This window comes from Melanaphis sacchari, unplaced genomic scaffold, assembly GCF_002803265.2.
Source record: "Melanaphis sacchari strain LSU unplaced genomic scaffold, SCAv2.0 Contig118_pilon_pilon, whole genome shotgun sequence".
Taxonomy (NCBI): Eukaryota; Metazoa; Arthropoda; class Insecta; order Hemiptera; family Aphididae; genus Melanaphis; species Melanaphis sacchari.
Window position 1 is genome coordinate 146,133 of NW_020270462.1, and position 14,299 is coordinate 160,431.

The window sequence follows — 14,299 nt, forward strand, 5'->3', positions numbered from 1 at the left end:
TAAAAATTAAAGGGAAAACGTATAATAATAAAATTGAATCGAAAATTTTACACACACACTGTAACGGGAAAACGAAATGAGCACGTCTCATTCTCATAAAATAATAATAAAGTATAGGTATCTACTATTAATATTATTATTATTATTATTATCGTCGTTGTAATGTGGGTATATTATAATATTTAAAAATATATTGTACTATTTGTGTAATACATAGACGACTGGTCAGTGAAATGGAGAATCAAGGGACTGATAATATTATAAAGTTCTCAAAAAAAAAATAAATAATAATAATAATAACAAAAATAGTGATTTAATAATAGTGATAAAATAACAAAACGAAATAAAAACCACACGATACTGCAATGGAAGATTGATGAATTACAAAATTATTATATATCGCACGCACAGTATAATTATTATATTATATTATATACACGTCATATACGTTTGGAATTAAAAACGTACGTTTAAATAATTTATTTATTAATTGAGAATCACACGTAGTAGTCCCATTATCGTACACATATTTAAATATAATAATAATTATTATATATTATTGGATTTCCACACAAATACACATTACCATATTATTTTAATATTATAATACATACATAACACACCGCAATGATGTATATAATATTTATATTTTATCGTCTATTATATAGACCATTGTTTTAATACTGATGGCAAATCCTCTAGTGCGCGAGTTTAGGGGGGGGGGAGAATAGGGAGAATAAAATATGATTGAAATCTCGTCACAACCTAAACAAACTATTCAGTAGGTATGGAAAACGTCAGAATATTATTGGTCATCAAAAAGTGTTTTTTTTTGTTTAAAATGGTTTTAGGTTTTTTGCGCCAAATATTTATCATATTATCGACGGGTTGGACGCAAAAGTTAGGATACCGGCATGGAGTTTGCGGTGGTCGGCGACGTTCAGGCGACTTCGGATGGGGCGGTGACTTCAATGAGCGTGACCGGGAACGTGGTCGCGGCGTTCATTTCAGTGAATATGTCCAGCAAGTTGTTGATACCGATCAGGTATCCGTCCTCATGATTGCCCACCACCCATTCGGACGTGTGGTTGATCCGGATATCTGGTGGAAGTATTAGCGTCTTGGCGAAATCAATCAGCCATATATTGGCGTTCTTGCTATCGTGCACAAACAGCAACGAGCTGCCGATTACCTGCGGATATAAATGTCGTTATAATAATGGTGCGCAATGTGAATTGTTTACATAATATTATTGTGTTTATTTTTACCGTTAATTCGTCCAAAATATAAAAATCACGTATATCGCCCAATCAATAATATATTAGCAGTGCAGAACGTCCAGGGATGTTTTCAAAATATGTTATTATCACATATTATGTTTCGATAAAATGTATTTTATCATTGCATTGTAATAATAATAATAATAATAATAATAATAATGAGGTACCTATAACTCGATGACAATAGCAATAAATAATACATTAACTGATTAAAACATTTTATTTATTAAGCACACTTGAAAATATCCTCCCTCTTACGGTGTCTTGCGTCCTAATACTTATATACTGATCGGGTAATATACTCGTATTTTGTATACTAATTCACGGTAAAATTAAAAACAATAATACTATATAAATAATTTTCATAATTCAGCGAAATCCTGAATTGTACGTCATAATTATGACGTTTAGTCAGATTTGCCAACAATAATGAAAAATAAATATTGCAAAATTGATAAAATTTCAGCCAAAATAATTATATTCAAGTGTATTTTTATTTTATGGTAAGTTACCCTAGCATAATCCAGAATCTGAATTTTACTTTCTTTATTTTATCATCCATTATAGTTATAGAATAACGAAAATATTTTTAAGAAAAAAACAAATTATAGAAAAAAAAGAAAATTTAATTTTCACAATAGGTGGTGTTGCGGAACCTTATTAGATACATTGATTTTTTCTTGAAAATATTTAAGTATACATTTTAAAATTATTAATATGGAAAGAAACAATTATTGATATGTAATACAGTAATTAATGGTAAAAAAAAAAATAAATAAATAATTTAGATATATTTAATTGGAGTGTTCATGGGAAGTAGCCCCTTAGGGTAGGCCATTATAGGTCACCCTATACTTTGAGGTATTATCCCATCGCATTTTATTTTAATCTTTTACACCTTTCCTGTTTTGATTGAGTCTCTCAGTAAAAAATTAAAAATAATACGTAAGTGTCAGTATTTCTTATGGGACAATCTTTAACATATTTGGTCGTGTAGCGTTCACATATATTTAAATATGACAAGTTAAATTTTAATACCATTAATATATAGAAAAAAAAATTTAAAAAAAATAAATAATAAACAAAAAAAAAAAATTAATTACATCCCCTCTACAATATTTTAAAATTATTTCACTAAAAATAAATTTATTATGATAAATATTAGTATATATTAATTATAATATATTTTTTTTTGTATTATAACTATTTTTAATAACATCGATGAAAAAATTTATTTTTTAATTCTATATTGATTTGTACAAATGCATTTAAATAATAAATTGACCAATTTTAACTACAATGCAATAAATTATGATATATTATGGATAATGTTCAGCTCAATTCATTTATTTAATAATACACATAGTAATACCAATAATTGTAGATATATTACATTTTTTCGTATTATTTTAAATAGTGTAATTTAACTATCAACTTTATAATAGCATACAATTAAAACGGGTAAAATATTTTGATTTTGGTATCTGTTATTGGAACGCAATTGACGGTCTCGGGTACTTTGTAGTTGAAAAATTATTCATATAGAATTTTCATCCATTTATAGATGACAGATATTTTTTTTTAAATACATTTGTATTATCATATGTTATTTTTGGCTAAACAGTACCTCTAACGTCTATGTTTACTTATGACTTATTAATTTTTATATAAAAGTTAATTTGGAAGAAATGTTTTATTGGAGGAAAAAAATTATACAGTATTTATTGTAAACAACAAAAGTGTATAGATAGGTAAAGCAACGTCCCGTGGCCACTCAGCTAATTGAAATATGCAAACAATAGGACACCACGATACCGTGAGTTTGACAATGCAATTTTTTTATATTTATTTTCTAAGGTTAACCACGTTTTATCGTTTTTTTTTCTTATTTACGTTTAACTAACTGAACGGTTGTAATTTGTAAGCAGTATCGACAGATTATTTTTTACGACGACGACTTCACAATAATATGGTTTAACTATTGCGCATTTAACAACGTTATGTGGATACGAAGGACAAGATAGGTAGGTAAAATTTGTTTTATTTTTAAATACGTTTTACGGAATTTCTTAAAATGTATACTCGTATTGAACATCACAATTGCAGGTGTTTGTGGTATTATGATTTGTTTTTGTATATTATTTTTATAAATAGCGAACAAAATGTTTAAAGGAAAATGCATATTTTATTTACTATTATTTTCTGTGTTATTATTGTTTACGAGTTAGTATATTTGTGTTAGGTATTATTATCTTACTTTCACCAACAGCCATAGTAAAAATTAAAAATATTCACGTCAAAATAGTGTTTAAACGTAAAATTTACGTGCATACCAACTGTATAATATTACATAAAGTGTATATTTTTACTTAAGTAATTAATGATAGTGGTATGTTTAGGAATATTAATTTATTAGGATAAATTTCCTAATACAATTATGTGGAGAACTTCCACTCATCCAATATTGTTGTGACTAAAGAAATTATTTGAAACTGAGGCTCCTAAATAAATATCAGCTAGTGAGTCAAGAAAAATATTTTCTTAAATTGATCCAAAAATGGGCTAGTATGGTGTAACAAGACTCTAATATATGTAAAAATAATTTTGTAGTAACTAATTGAATATTATAATATCACATACAAGACGTATAATACAACTTTGTACTTCCTACTTAATTTTATACTGATAATAAATTAATTTAATTAATGACTATTTTATATGTCTGTAATAACAGTAAGCAACTAAATAAAACACCAGTGATAGGACTTTACAACATTTATATAAATTAAATAAATATAATGATTATTAATGTTTATTGTTTATAATTATAATAAATAATATGAAATGTAATAAACATTTTTTTTTTCGTTTTTGAAAATTAATACTTTTACTGAAATATTCTATAAGAATAAAATTCATTAATTTACATTTTCATCGGACTTAAAGAGAAACATCAGTTTTAGACGATGTTAATAGATTTTATATACGACGAAGTAATAATTTTATTTTTTTTACTAATTTAAAATCACCTAGGTAAATATTTTTCATTGCTTAGAACGCACGTCATATAAACATGCGAGTGTGTTGTATAAAATCACGTATTAAAACAACCTGTTTTACATGACATTAAATGTTGAAGATTTTGCACCGGTCCTTGCACAACGATCTACGCAATTAATAACAGTTCAAAAATCTGTAACAAAGTCTATGTCTGCTTTGAGTTAGAACCGGATTAATAATACACGTTTCCGGAAAATACAAAAAAATTCTATTCAATAACACAACGATTACTTATTGTTTTCATTCATTTGATAATGAATATTCAAAGGGTGAATTAAATTGTAAAATATAATATCTGAAATAGATTATTGATCGATACTGTTTAATAGATACTCGAAAAAAAAAATGATTTGGATACCAATACTCAAAATATTTTACAACACCAAATAGGCGCGTATACGGATTTTGTGACAAACCTCGTGAGTGGTGAAAAATTTTGACTCCATCAGCATGTCTCGGATTGCTCTCAGCCGGGCGATGTACTTGGGCTACAATACATAATGTGCGCAAAACGCGCAACTATTAAAGATAACATTCTATTGAGTGTACTAGGAATACGGATATCATATTAATATAGGTAATACTTACGATAGCATGCGGAAATCCGGCGACGAAATCTCGAAACGCTTCGATCACCTGGTCGCGATTCTTAGTGGTCTTGAAGTCTTTGCTCGATTTGCCATCACTTTTCTTGATCCCTTCTATTCGGAAGCCCAACGTAGCTGTTGATGAAATCGTCTCTCTCCAAACCATGTATCTGTAAACGAAAATAAGCGGATGATAAGAAATCGAAGCCATTACATTTAGATTATATTGATGGTGGCATCGTCATATTAATACAAACCATAGGTAATCTGAACTCATTTTTTTAACCTATTATGTACGTTAGAATTGTTATAATGAATTATTTATGATTCATGTTAGATGACGATTATTGTTTTGTGAAGAAATTAATAATAAGTAAATAATTTTCTTTGCTAGTTTATTTGTTTCTATGTGTTTATTATAAGCGATTTTTTTTTTTTATCTTTTTGATAAAATTATTGTTAATAAAATAAATAGTATTATTAATTTAATTTTGTTAAGAATTCCTATAAATTTATTAATACTTATACTCACTATAAATTAATTAATATTACCGTTTGTTACTATATTTAATATAGATACACATTACTTTTTGCAATTCCGTCGAGAATATAATATATAATTATCAACTATATCGCAATATGAAAAAAGATGATTATCATTAGAAATAAAAGTAGATATCGTCACAGGGTACTCCTTAAATAGGTGGGTATATACATTTTGAAGATTGCAAAAATCAGAATTTGAATAAATCAACTATCAAAGAAAAATGGGAATAAACATATAAGTATATGCGTATTCACCTCATAAGTTATTAATTTATTATGTAATTAACTTAACCTATACATATTATATTGGTGAATAAAGTGAACTTTGATACTTCAGTGTTGTAAATAAAGGTACCTACGTAACAAATATTATATATTATAATAATTACAAGATACTGATGTATGAATATTTTATTTACACGCGGTTAAGAGGCGTAATACACCTTATGGTTAAATACCCACATACACGTTTGCATTGTTGCGCCGGAAGACAGGCTATAAAAGCAGTAGGAAGACATTCGGATATATTCATATATTCGGTCGATAATACCTATGCAATATAATCATCTGTACGGAGATTTTCGAGCAATATGTAGGCTATATGTATTTTAATCAGAGTAGATTTTCCTGGCACCACATTTTTGAAAATTAAAATTTTTTTTTTGTACTAATCACTTCAAAAATTTTAGTACCAAATTTTACATGAAAAAAAAATTGGGTTTCATTTACGGGTGTTAAAAAAAACCATTTTTAAGCTCTTGGATTTATACCATTTGCGGAAATTCATCAGTCATCATATAGGTACAAATTATGTGTGACAAAATTAATGGTGTGAAAAAAATATGGAAAAGTTCAATTATTGATGTAACTCCGAGAGTTGAAAAAGATTTCTCTAGTATCCATAAAAGAAAACGATTTTCCCTCAGAAATTTTTTTAGAAATCCTAATATGAGTGATACAAATGATGGTACAATCGGTACAATTAATGATGTACGAAATACATGACATTTTGAACATTGTAGTTCCAAGGAGATCTACTATATAATAACGACTTTGAGTACACGACTCAATTATTTGCATTTACAATTACTCTCTAACAAGTCTAATATTTATAACGTGATGTTATTCGAGTAGTCAAATAAAATACAACATGTGTTATGATGCTCACATTATTAAAAACAAGTATAATGCATATGCATCATTATGTATTATTATGTATATCATATCGTGCTGTACATAATATTATACAGTGAATTATATTATTATTACCATCATTTTTTATAATTTATGACTGTATAATGAAAAATAAAATACAAATAATCAGTAGAAAAATTTGAATAATATTGAACAAAATATGTTAAATATAATTTTTATGATTAATAATAAACTATCAACATGTAATATTATGTAACGTTACCAAATAATTATAATAATAAAGTTTATAATTATTTAGGATATTATTATTTAACCTATAACAATTTGACATTTATTATAATTCTAATTCAATGTTGTCATTTTTTTTTTAAACTTTATAAAAATGAAAAATTCAAAGTTGATTCTTTTATGTTAACAATAGTTAATATTTTCCAATATATTATTTTATTGCTGTTTTAGTTATAAAATATATTAAGTTAGTCACAGTAACAATTAATTAGTTTTTTTTTTTTTGTAATTTAACTAATTTTCATGATATGGATATTTTATAAGTACACCTACTATGCGATCGAATACTTATATGTTATAATTATCATTAGGTATTATTATTTTTTATTAATTTTTTTCGGTAGCCGTCACAGCAACACATCGTCGTCATCTGTGGAAGTAGGTACCTAGGTTTAATTAACAGTAAATAATATTAAACACGATGGCTACAATAACACACACTTGTACAAATAAGGTGAGATAAAATATCGGTAGTAATAATAATAATATGTTACATGTTTATATAAAAGGTATACATCAAACGTAATTTCATATTTATGTACGTTTATAGTGCGACGTCTATATCACGTGATTAGTATGCGCTCGCACTCGAACTGCATAATATACAGAGTGATTCATCGAGCATGCTTGCCTCCTTTTATTTATAATTAATATTAATTTATTAAAATTTTTATTTTTGAAATTTGAAAGTGTATTTAATGATTTTATCTTTAATTTACTATTTGGATTTTATATACCATTTAAGGAGTGTCATATAGTAATACCATTTTTTCTTCAAATGAGAATCACATTTTTTATCCGTAAACGTTTAAGCAAATGAATCCAAATCAATATTGAAATGAGTAATAATGAAGTTGTATAACTTTTTGTAGAATATTAAAGATATTAGGTTTAGAGGCTACGATGATTTAAAAATTATAAAAATTAATATTAATCTATCAACATTTTATATTTTGTACAACATTTTAACTAAGTATAATATGTACAAGATTAAATATATATATGACAGTTTGGTATATTTTATAGTTTTGTAAAAGCATTATTTAGGACTATTCTTAGTCTATAAGCTACTCTTTCGAAATACATCAACATTAAAAAAAAGGTGGGTTTTAATTTGAAAAAATAAGCTTGTATCACTACAATAATATGGTTTAAAGAGGTCGAAGTATTTTAAAATGTGGTCCTAGAGTATGCTTGAAAATTTCAAAATTTAGGATTTGAGTTAAGCAAATGAGGTGAGCATGCTTAGTGATTCACTCTGTATAAATCGAGATTATACTACCTATATTTAAACAGTCAACGACGGAGGAAAAAATAAACGTCATAATATTATTATTCTATTAAAATATTACGATTAAATACAGTAATTAGGTAACGACATATTTTGTATTATTGTATTTTTTATTTGAGATGCTATTGCATCTAAGCTGTAGTCTGTTATCATTGTCGTTCTTGATTGCACAAATACATACATAAATATTAAATACTATTGTAATTTATAACGTCATTTCGAAAATAAAATAGTTATTAGTACTCTTCTATTTGCATCGTTTATGCCGAATAATTTCTCTTCAAGAATAAATAGGTATGAAAACACCATTCTACGACACTTACTATTTGTTTCATAGAATATCAAGTATCTAACGGAAAATGTTGTTATATCGAATTCAAGTGCTGGAATTGAATATTTAAAATTTTTGGTTATTGAAAATTGGATTTTGAATAATTTATTTGTATGTTATGCGTATTTTATTTTTGACAATTGAAATTACATCTTTTTAGCATAATGTGAAAAAAAAATACCCATAAGTGATCTACTCGTAATAAACGATGTATGATGTAAAAGCAATTTACAATAGAAAATATTAATAATAAAATTGATAAATCAGATATATCTGTATATAAAATATAAATAATGTTTTGAGAGGTAACTGAAATCTTTGGAGAAAATTTATCTGAAATCACATGCATCAACATTTAGTTGTATACTTGTATGTTACTAAAAATTAAAAAAAACATTTAAGGAAGTTTGAATTAAAATTTAAAATTGTAGGTATTCATTAACTGATTTATTATTAGGCTTTTTTAATAGTTTCTTTTCGATTTTTATAGAGAAGATGATATCGGATATGCAGATTGTCCCATATAAGATTATATCTTATATTTTTAATCCGGTAAATTCGTGCTTAAAGATTACGCGGAAACCTAAAATATTATGATCGATATTTTAAGTCAAACGGTATTGAACAGAAACTAACGAAGACGATGTACAAAATAATATAATAACCATACTATAAGCAGGCTCCATTAAACAATGCTGTATATATCACTTATTAATACCTATATAAGGTAATATTATCAGAGTAAACAGCGATTTCACATTAATATTATACCTAATAATTAATATAATATATTATTAATAAGTTACTGAATATTTTTATTGTCCGATAATGATATATATATAGGTACGTATGCGGTATACGTACAAGTATTTTTTATACCTTATGGTGATTACGTAATACGCATTAGAAATTAGAAATATTGTTAGATGACGTTATTGCGTTATACAGTTAAGCTACGGCTAGATAATATAATTAAAAATAAATAATTGATCTATATTATTTAACTGACAATACTTGTTTTTCAAATGAATTGTTGTGTTTAAAAACAATTTTCTTATAAATACAGTTGTAAGTATTTATTAAAAAATAGACTTTAGTATAATAAATTGGTAATTAAATTCTTACAAAAATATTTTAATTTTAACATTATTTTTTTTCTATCATTTTTAAGGTTCGATTCAAATAATTTTTAAAGGACTACTTATGTAAACATTTTTAATTTTGATGTTAAAATAATTTGCGTCATATGTATCATAATCAACTAGAAATACCAAATCGGTATGACCACAGGTAAATATAAATTCATCAACAATTTTGGATACAGATATGGATATCTTTATGTGAGCATAACTCTTTGAACTTCTGTAAGCTATGTTTTAAGATAATATACGACGTGCAGTTTTCGAAAAATACAAAAATTTGCGGGTAATTAAAACATATATTTTGCGCTTAATTTTATTACGGCAATAATTAAATACAACATAATATTATATGAGTGTATATTATGTTTATTACAATAATTTAGACCACAGGTGGCTGACTTGTGGTTCTCATCATTATCAAACGCAGCTCGTGTTTTATTTACGAAATCAAAATATATTTAAAATTATTATGAATTTTAAGTTTTTAGTTATTAGCTAAAAAAAAAAAAAAATTATCAAATTACATAAAATGTGTTAATAGTTCTTGATATCATTGTATTTATCTATGTGGCCCGTGAACCTATTCACGTTGGCCACCCCCGATATAGACTAAAGCAGTGTGGCGCACGCGTAATTGTTATACATGCGCGCGAGCCAGCAATTGAAACGAATATTGCTATATTTGCATTTTAATACAGTCGAATTCGCTTATAGCGAAGCCGTATAGGTACCTATGAAGATATTCCGGGTAAAACGATTCCATGCAATGTATTTGGTTGGTTTTATATCTCATGTGCAGTTACTTTTTATAATCCAGATATAACGAAGATCGGTTTATAACGATCAGATTCTCTAGGTCCCTCGAAGATCGTTATAAGCGAATTTGACTGTATTATACATCACATTATCATTATAATTGTGCACGACGAGTTTTTCTCGATCAAAAGAAAAGTGTTAGAAATCATTCTTCTCGGTGACGGCGCAACCGGCCTCGTATATTATATTATAAAATATATATTATTATATTACACGCAAACTCGTTCGGCTACTATAAATTACGATATAATTATAACCGTATATATTATAAGACTCGCGAACTTCTAGATTTTTCGTGTGCGTGTGTTTGAGAGAATCGCATATTTTGTACACACACGCGAAACATATAATATATTACAATACATTTAGTTTTATATAACAATACATAACGATATAGTTCAATTTTAGCCATATAGATATAGGTAGATTATATTAATTATTATTAATTATGAATTGCAAAAAAAGATTTTTGAAAACAAGTATGTTTGTCGGTAATTTTCTTACCTCGGTTTTGTCACACCCTTCAATCGATGTTCCTCTTCTGTCGGCGCGTTCGGGTCAATCTGAATCATTTTTTCGTACATGTCCTAAACATTGTCACACACACACATAGATATACATTTTTAACAGTAATTATAATATATATATCATATTGACGAGCCTACGTATTAAATTAATTTAAACTGGATAATTATTTTATTAAAAAACACTTATTTTTTCAAAAAATTATTTTTCAAGCTTTTTTTTTAATGACCTTCTTATATATTTATGATTCCTTATTTCAAAACAGAACAGTATAATAAAGTAGTACGATTTAAATGAATCAAATTTCAGACAAGACCATACTCGTTTGAAATATAACAAAAATAATTTGAATAATATTTTGTTTTAGAATATGAAATTAAATATTAAATCGTCATTAAAAAAATTAAAAGACTTAAATGTTAACAATAAAAAATAATGCTAAGTTGCTTGTAATTACTTTTCTCAATTTAGGTTTTTCTTTGGCTTTCGCTAGTTCCTCTTCCAGGTACGTTCTGACGCCAATCTTGCAATCCATGACACACGGTGAAGTAAAGTCACCCAATAAGTCTTCCAGCTGAAGATATACTGTAATTTGGGAGTGAAGGAAAAAATACATTATTCATACTATTACCATTATCATAATCATATCATTGTTTTATTATGATCTATCGTGGCTCATAAATACGAAAATACGAGCATAATCGTACTACTCGTAATTATATTAATATACATAAGTAATTGTTGCATTTATTTTAATTACCTCCTTAAAAATTATATATATATATATATATATATATATATATAATGTAGATTATTATAATGCAGTTTATACAATGATGAAAGATTAACGACAGACCATTGCGTATTTGCGTTTGATCGTCGATTATAATGGGCTGTCTAATGACGTACGTGAAGTTGACATTCCGACTTTGTCTGATCGGCTCCAAATTGGCATCATTTTTTACAATAATAAGTTTAAACGATTTGCAGTGTTGATAACAAAATGTACAATACATTTTTTATGGCACCTTAGATAAACGTGGGGGGTCAGTACTTTGTCTAATGTATACATTTTGTAATATAGGATTTTTAATCCTTTAAAACTGTATATGTTTACATACGTGGATTACCTATTCTCGTGACGTGTATTCCGATACACCAGAAATTTAGAATTTCGTCATCGTTGTTGTCACCGCTATGTGTAATATACATTTAAATAAATATTCTCCGACCACGCGAATACGCGTTATAGGTATCTAATTACGCATTTACATTATTATTATATTATATAATATTGTCGGAGTCCAATGTTACAAACTGGGTGGCACAATCAATAAATATATTTTTTTTAATTTTTTTGGTGCGCTTGTGTTACTATATCTTTTAGTTAATATTTTAGTCATTTTAACACTTTGTTGCATGACAAATAGATAATATTATAATTACATTTTAAGACATTCAATGTAATTGGTGGTAAAGGTACCTACTAATTGGCTATAAACAATATGGTAACAATATTAATACTTTATTATATTCTTATGTAGTAAATACAAAATAATACATTAAGCTAACTCACTTCAGTTTTTAAAATAATTTAAAATAAATAACGGAATTTTCCATTTTTTAAGCTATCCTGTCATATTTTTTTATTATAATTATAATTTATGATTTGTCTACAGATTTATACTACGTAAGTGATTGAGATTAATTGAACGATGATTAAAAATGACAAATGATTCATTAGGTTAGTTGAGTGATCGAGATCTGTTTTTGTAGTATCGGTCCAATCCTTGTGACAGATACAAAATGCGGAAAAAATTTAATCTGTTTATTTCTACGCAAACATGCATATTAGGCTTCGCGGTTGAATAAGAATATCATCGAAGTGTAAAATAGAACTATCGTCAAGGCTTGAGTAAAATAAATATGATTAAAACTGGATTAAAACATTTCATAATATTATAATAGGTAATTAAAACAACCGTAAATGCGGGTACGCGATGACGCTCAGACGCCACCACACTATATTATAATATTTATGTTTTCTCATCGTTGTACGATAACAAATTATGAAATCGAAATCGAACGTCAAGGTTACACAGAATATAATATCAAAGTTATACATTTAGTATTTAAAATACTGTTTAACGTGAAAAAGTCATGACAATATTATATGTCCAGAGTTACCTATGTAAACATACCTTATTGCGTATACTGAAGTACGTTAATAAAAAAAGGAAAATTTTCGTGGAAAACTATTATTTGATATTTTGTGTAGCATCAGCCCAAACTTCAAATTAAATTGTGTAGAAGATTGCGTTTATAAAATATAGTGAGCTATTTGACATTTTCTCCAATGTATGGAAAAAAATAATAAATCATAGATATTTTATGTTGGCAATGGGCCTTCAGACGTTTAGAATTCGAAGTCATTATAATAAATTTTAAATAATTATATTAATAACGATGAGCTTTAATATAATTTATAATGGTGTAAAAAAAAATTTGAATAAATGAAATTGAAACATTTATACGATTAAAAAAAATTGTATCTACGAGGTTCTTATAGTAACATAATTATATATTATTATGTATTGTTTGCTAAGGGTATCCAAAGTACTGTAACGTGAAATGTACGACACGAAATTTGTCAGAAAAAAAATCTATTAAGCATACGCATACAAAGTATGATCTGAATTCAGTGGAGATTTGCGATAGTTAGATGATCAGTAAATTCAACTAAAATAATAATAATAAAATAAACAATTATATGAAAGCGATCGATTATTTATAATATCTTTTTCGAGTAATAAATTTAAAAAAAAATGTACATGTAATCGAAAATACGCGTGGGTTTAATTAAATTTATTTCAGATAAATCAAATTGTTAACGAAATGGTCAAATGGTAAGTATTTAAAATTTCAATACAAATTAACTAATAAACAAAAATAATAAAATTGTCCAAAAATATTTGCAATATTTTTCGTACTTCAATGAATAATGATAAAAAATGGATATTTCATATTATCATAAGTCATAACTGTTTCTTATTAAAGCCCACACATCTATTGTGATGGTTATATTATGTTCTGTTAGATTAAATTAAATCAGGAGTTGAAATAAATTTTAAATATCGATAAAAATCTACTAAGAAATCAAAATCAATTTTTTTTATGATATTCATTCAAATTTAAATTAAAATAGCATTTTTTTTACAAATTAATCACAAATTAAAAAAAAAAAAAGTAATTTAAGTTTAAGAATTGGCTTAATAGTG

General features: G+C 26.3%; 1 protein-coding gene across 1 annotated transcript in view; it reads right to left on the reverse strand.

The window, feature by feature from the left end:
* LOC112604056 overlaps nucleotides 1–14,299 on the reverse strand; it is a 221,759-nt gene continuing 207,460 nt past the window's right edge. The window contains exons 5-9 of the mRNA XM_025352921.1: nucleotides 11,479–11,606; nucleotides 11,001–11,083; nucleotides 4,929–5,097; nucleotides 4,757–4,828; nucleotides 1–1,192 (exon numbers count right to left, since the gene is read on the reverse strand). Of these exons, the coding sequence (XP_025208706.1) occupies nucleotides 941–1,192; nucleotides 4,757–4,828; nucleotides 4,929–5,097; nucleotides 11,001–11,083; nucleotides 11,479–11,606 (704 nt within the window). The 3' untranslated portion in view covers nucleotides 1–940. The remainder of the gene's footprint in view (nucleotides 1,193–4,756; nucleotides 4,829–4,928; nucleotides 5,098–11,000; nucleotides 11,084–11,478; nucleotides 11,607–14,299) is intronic.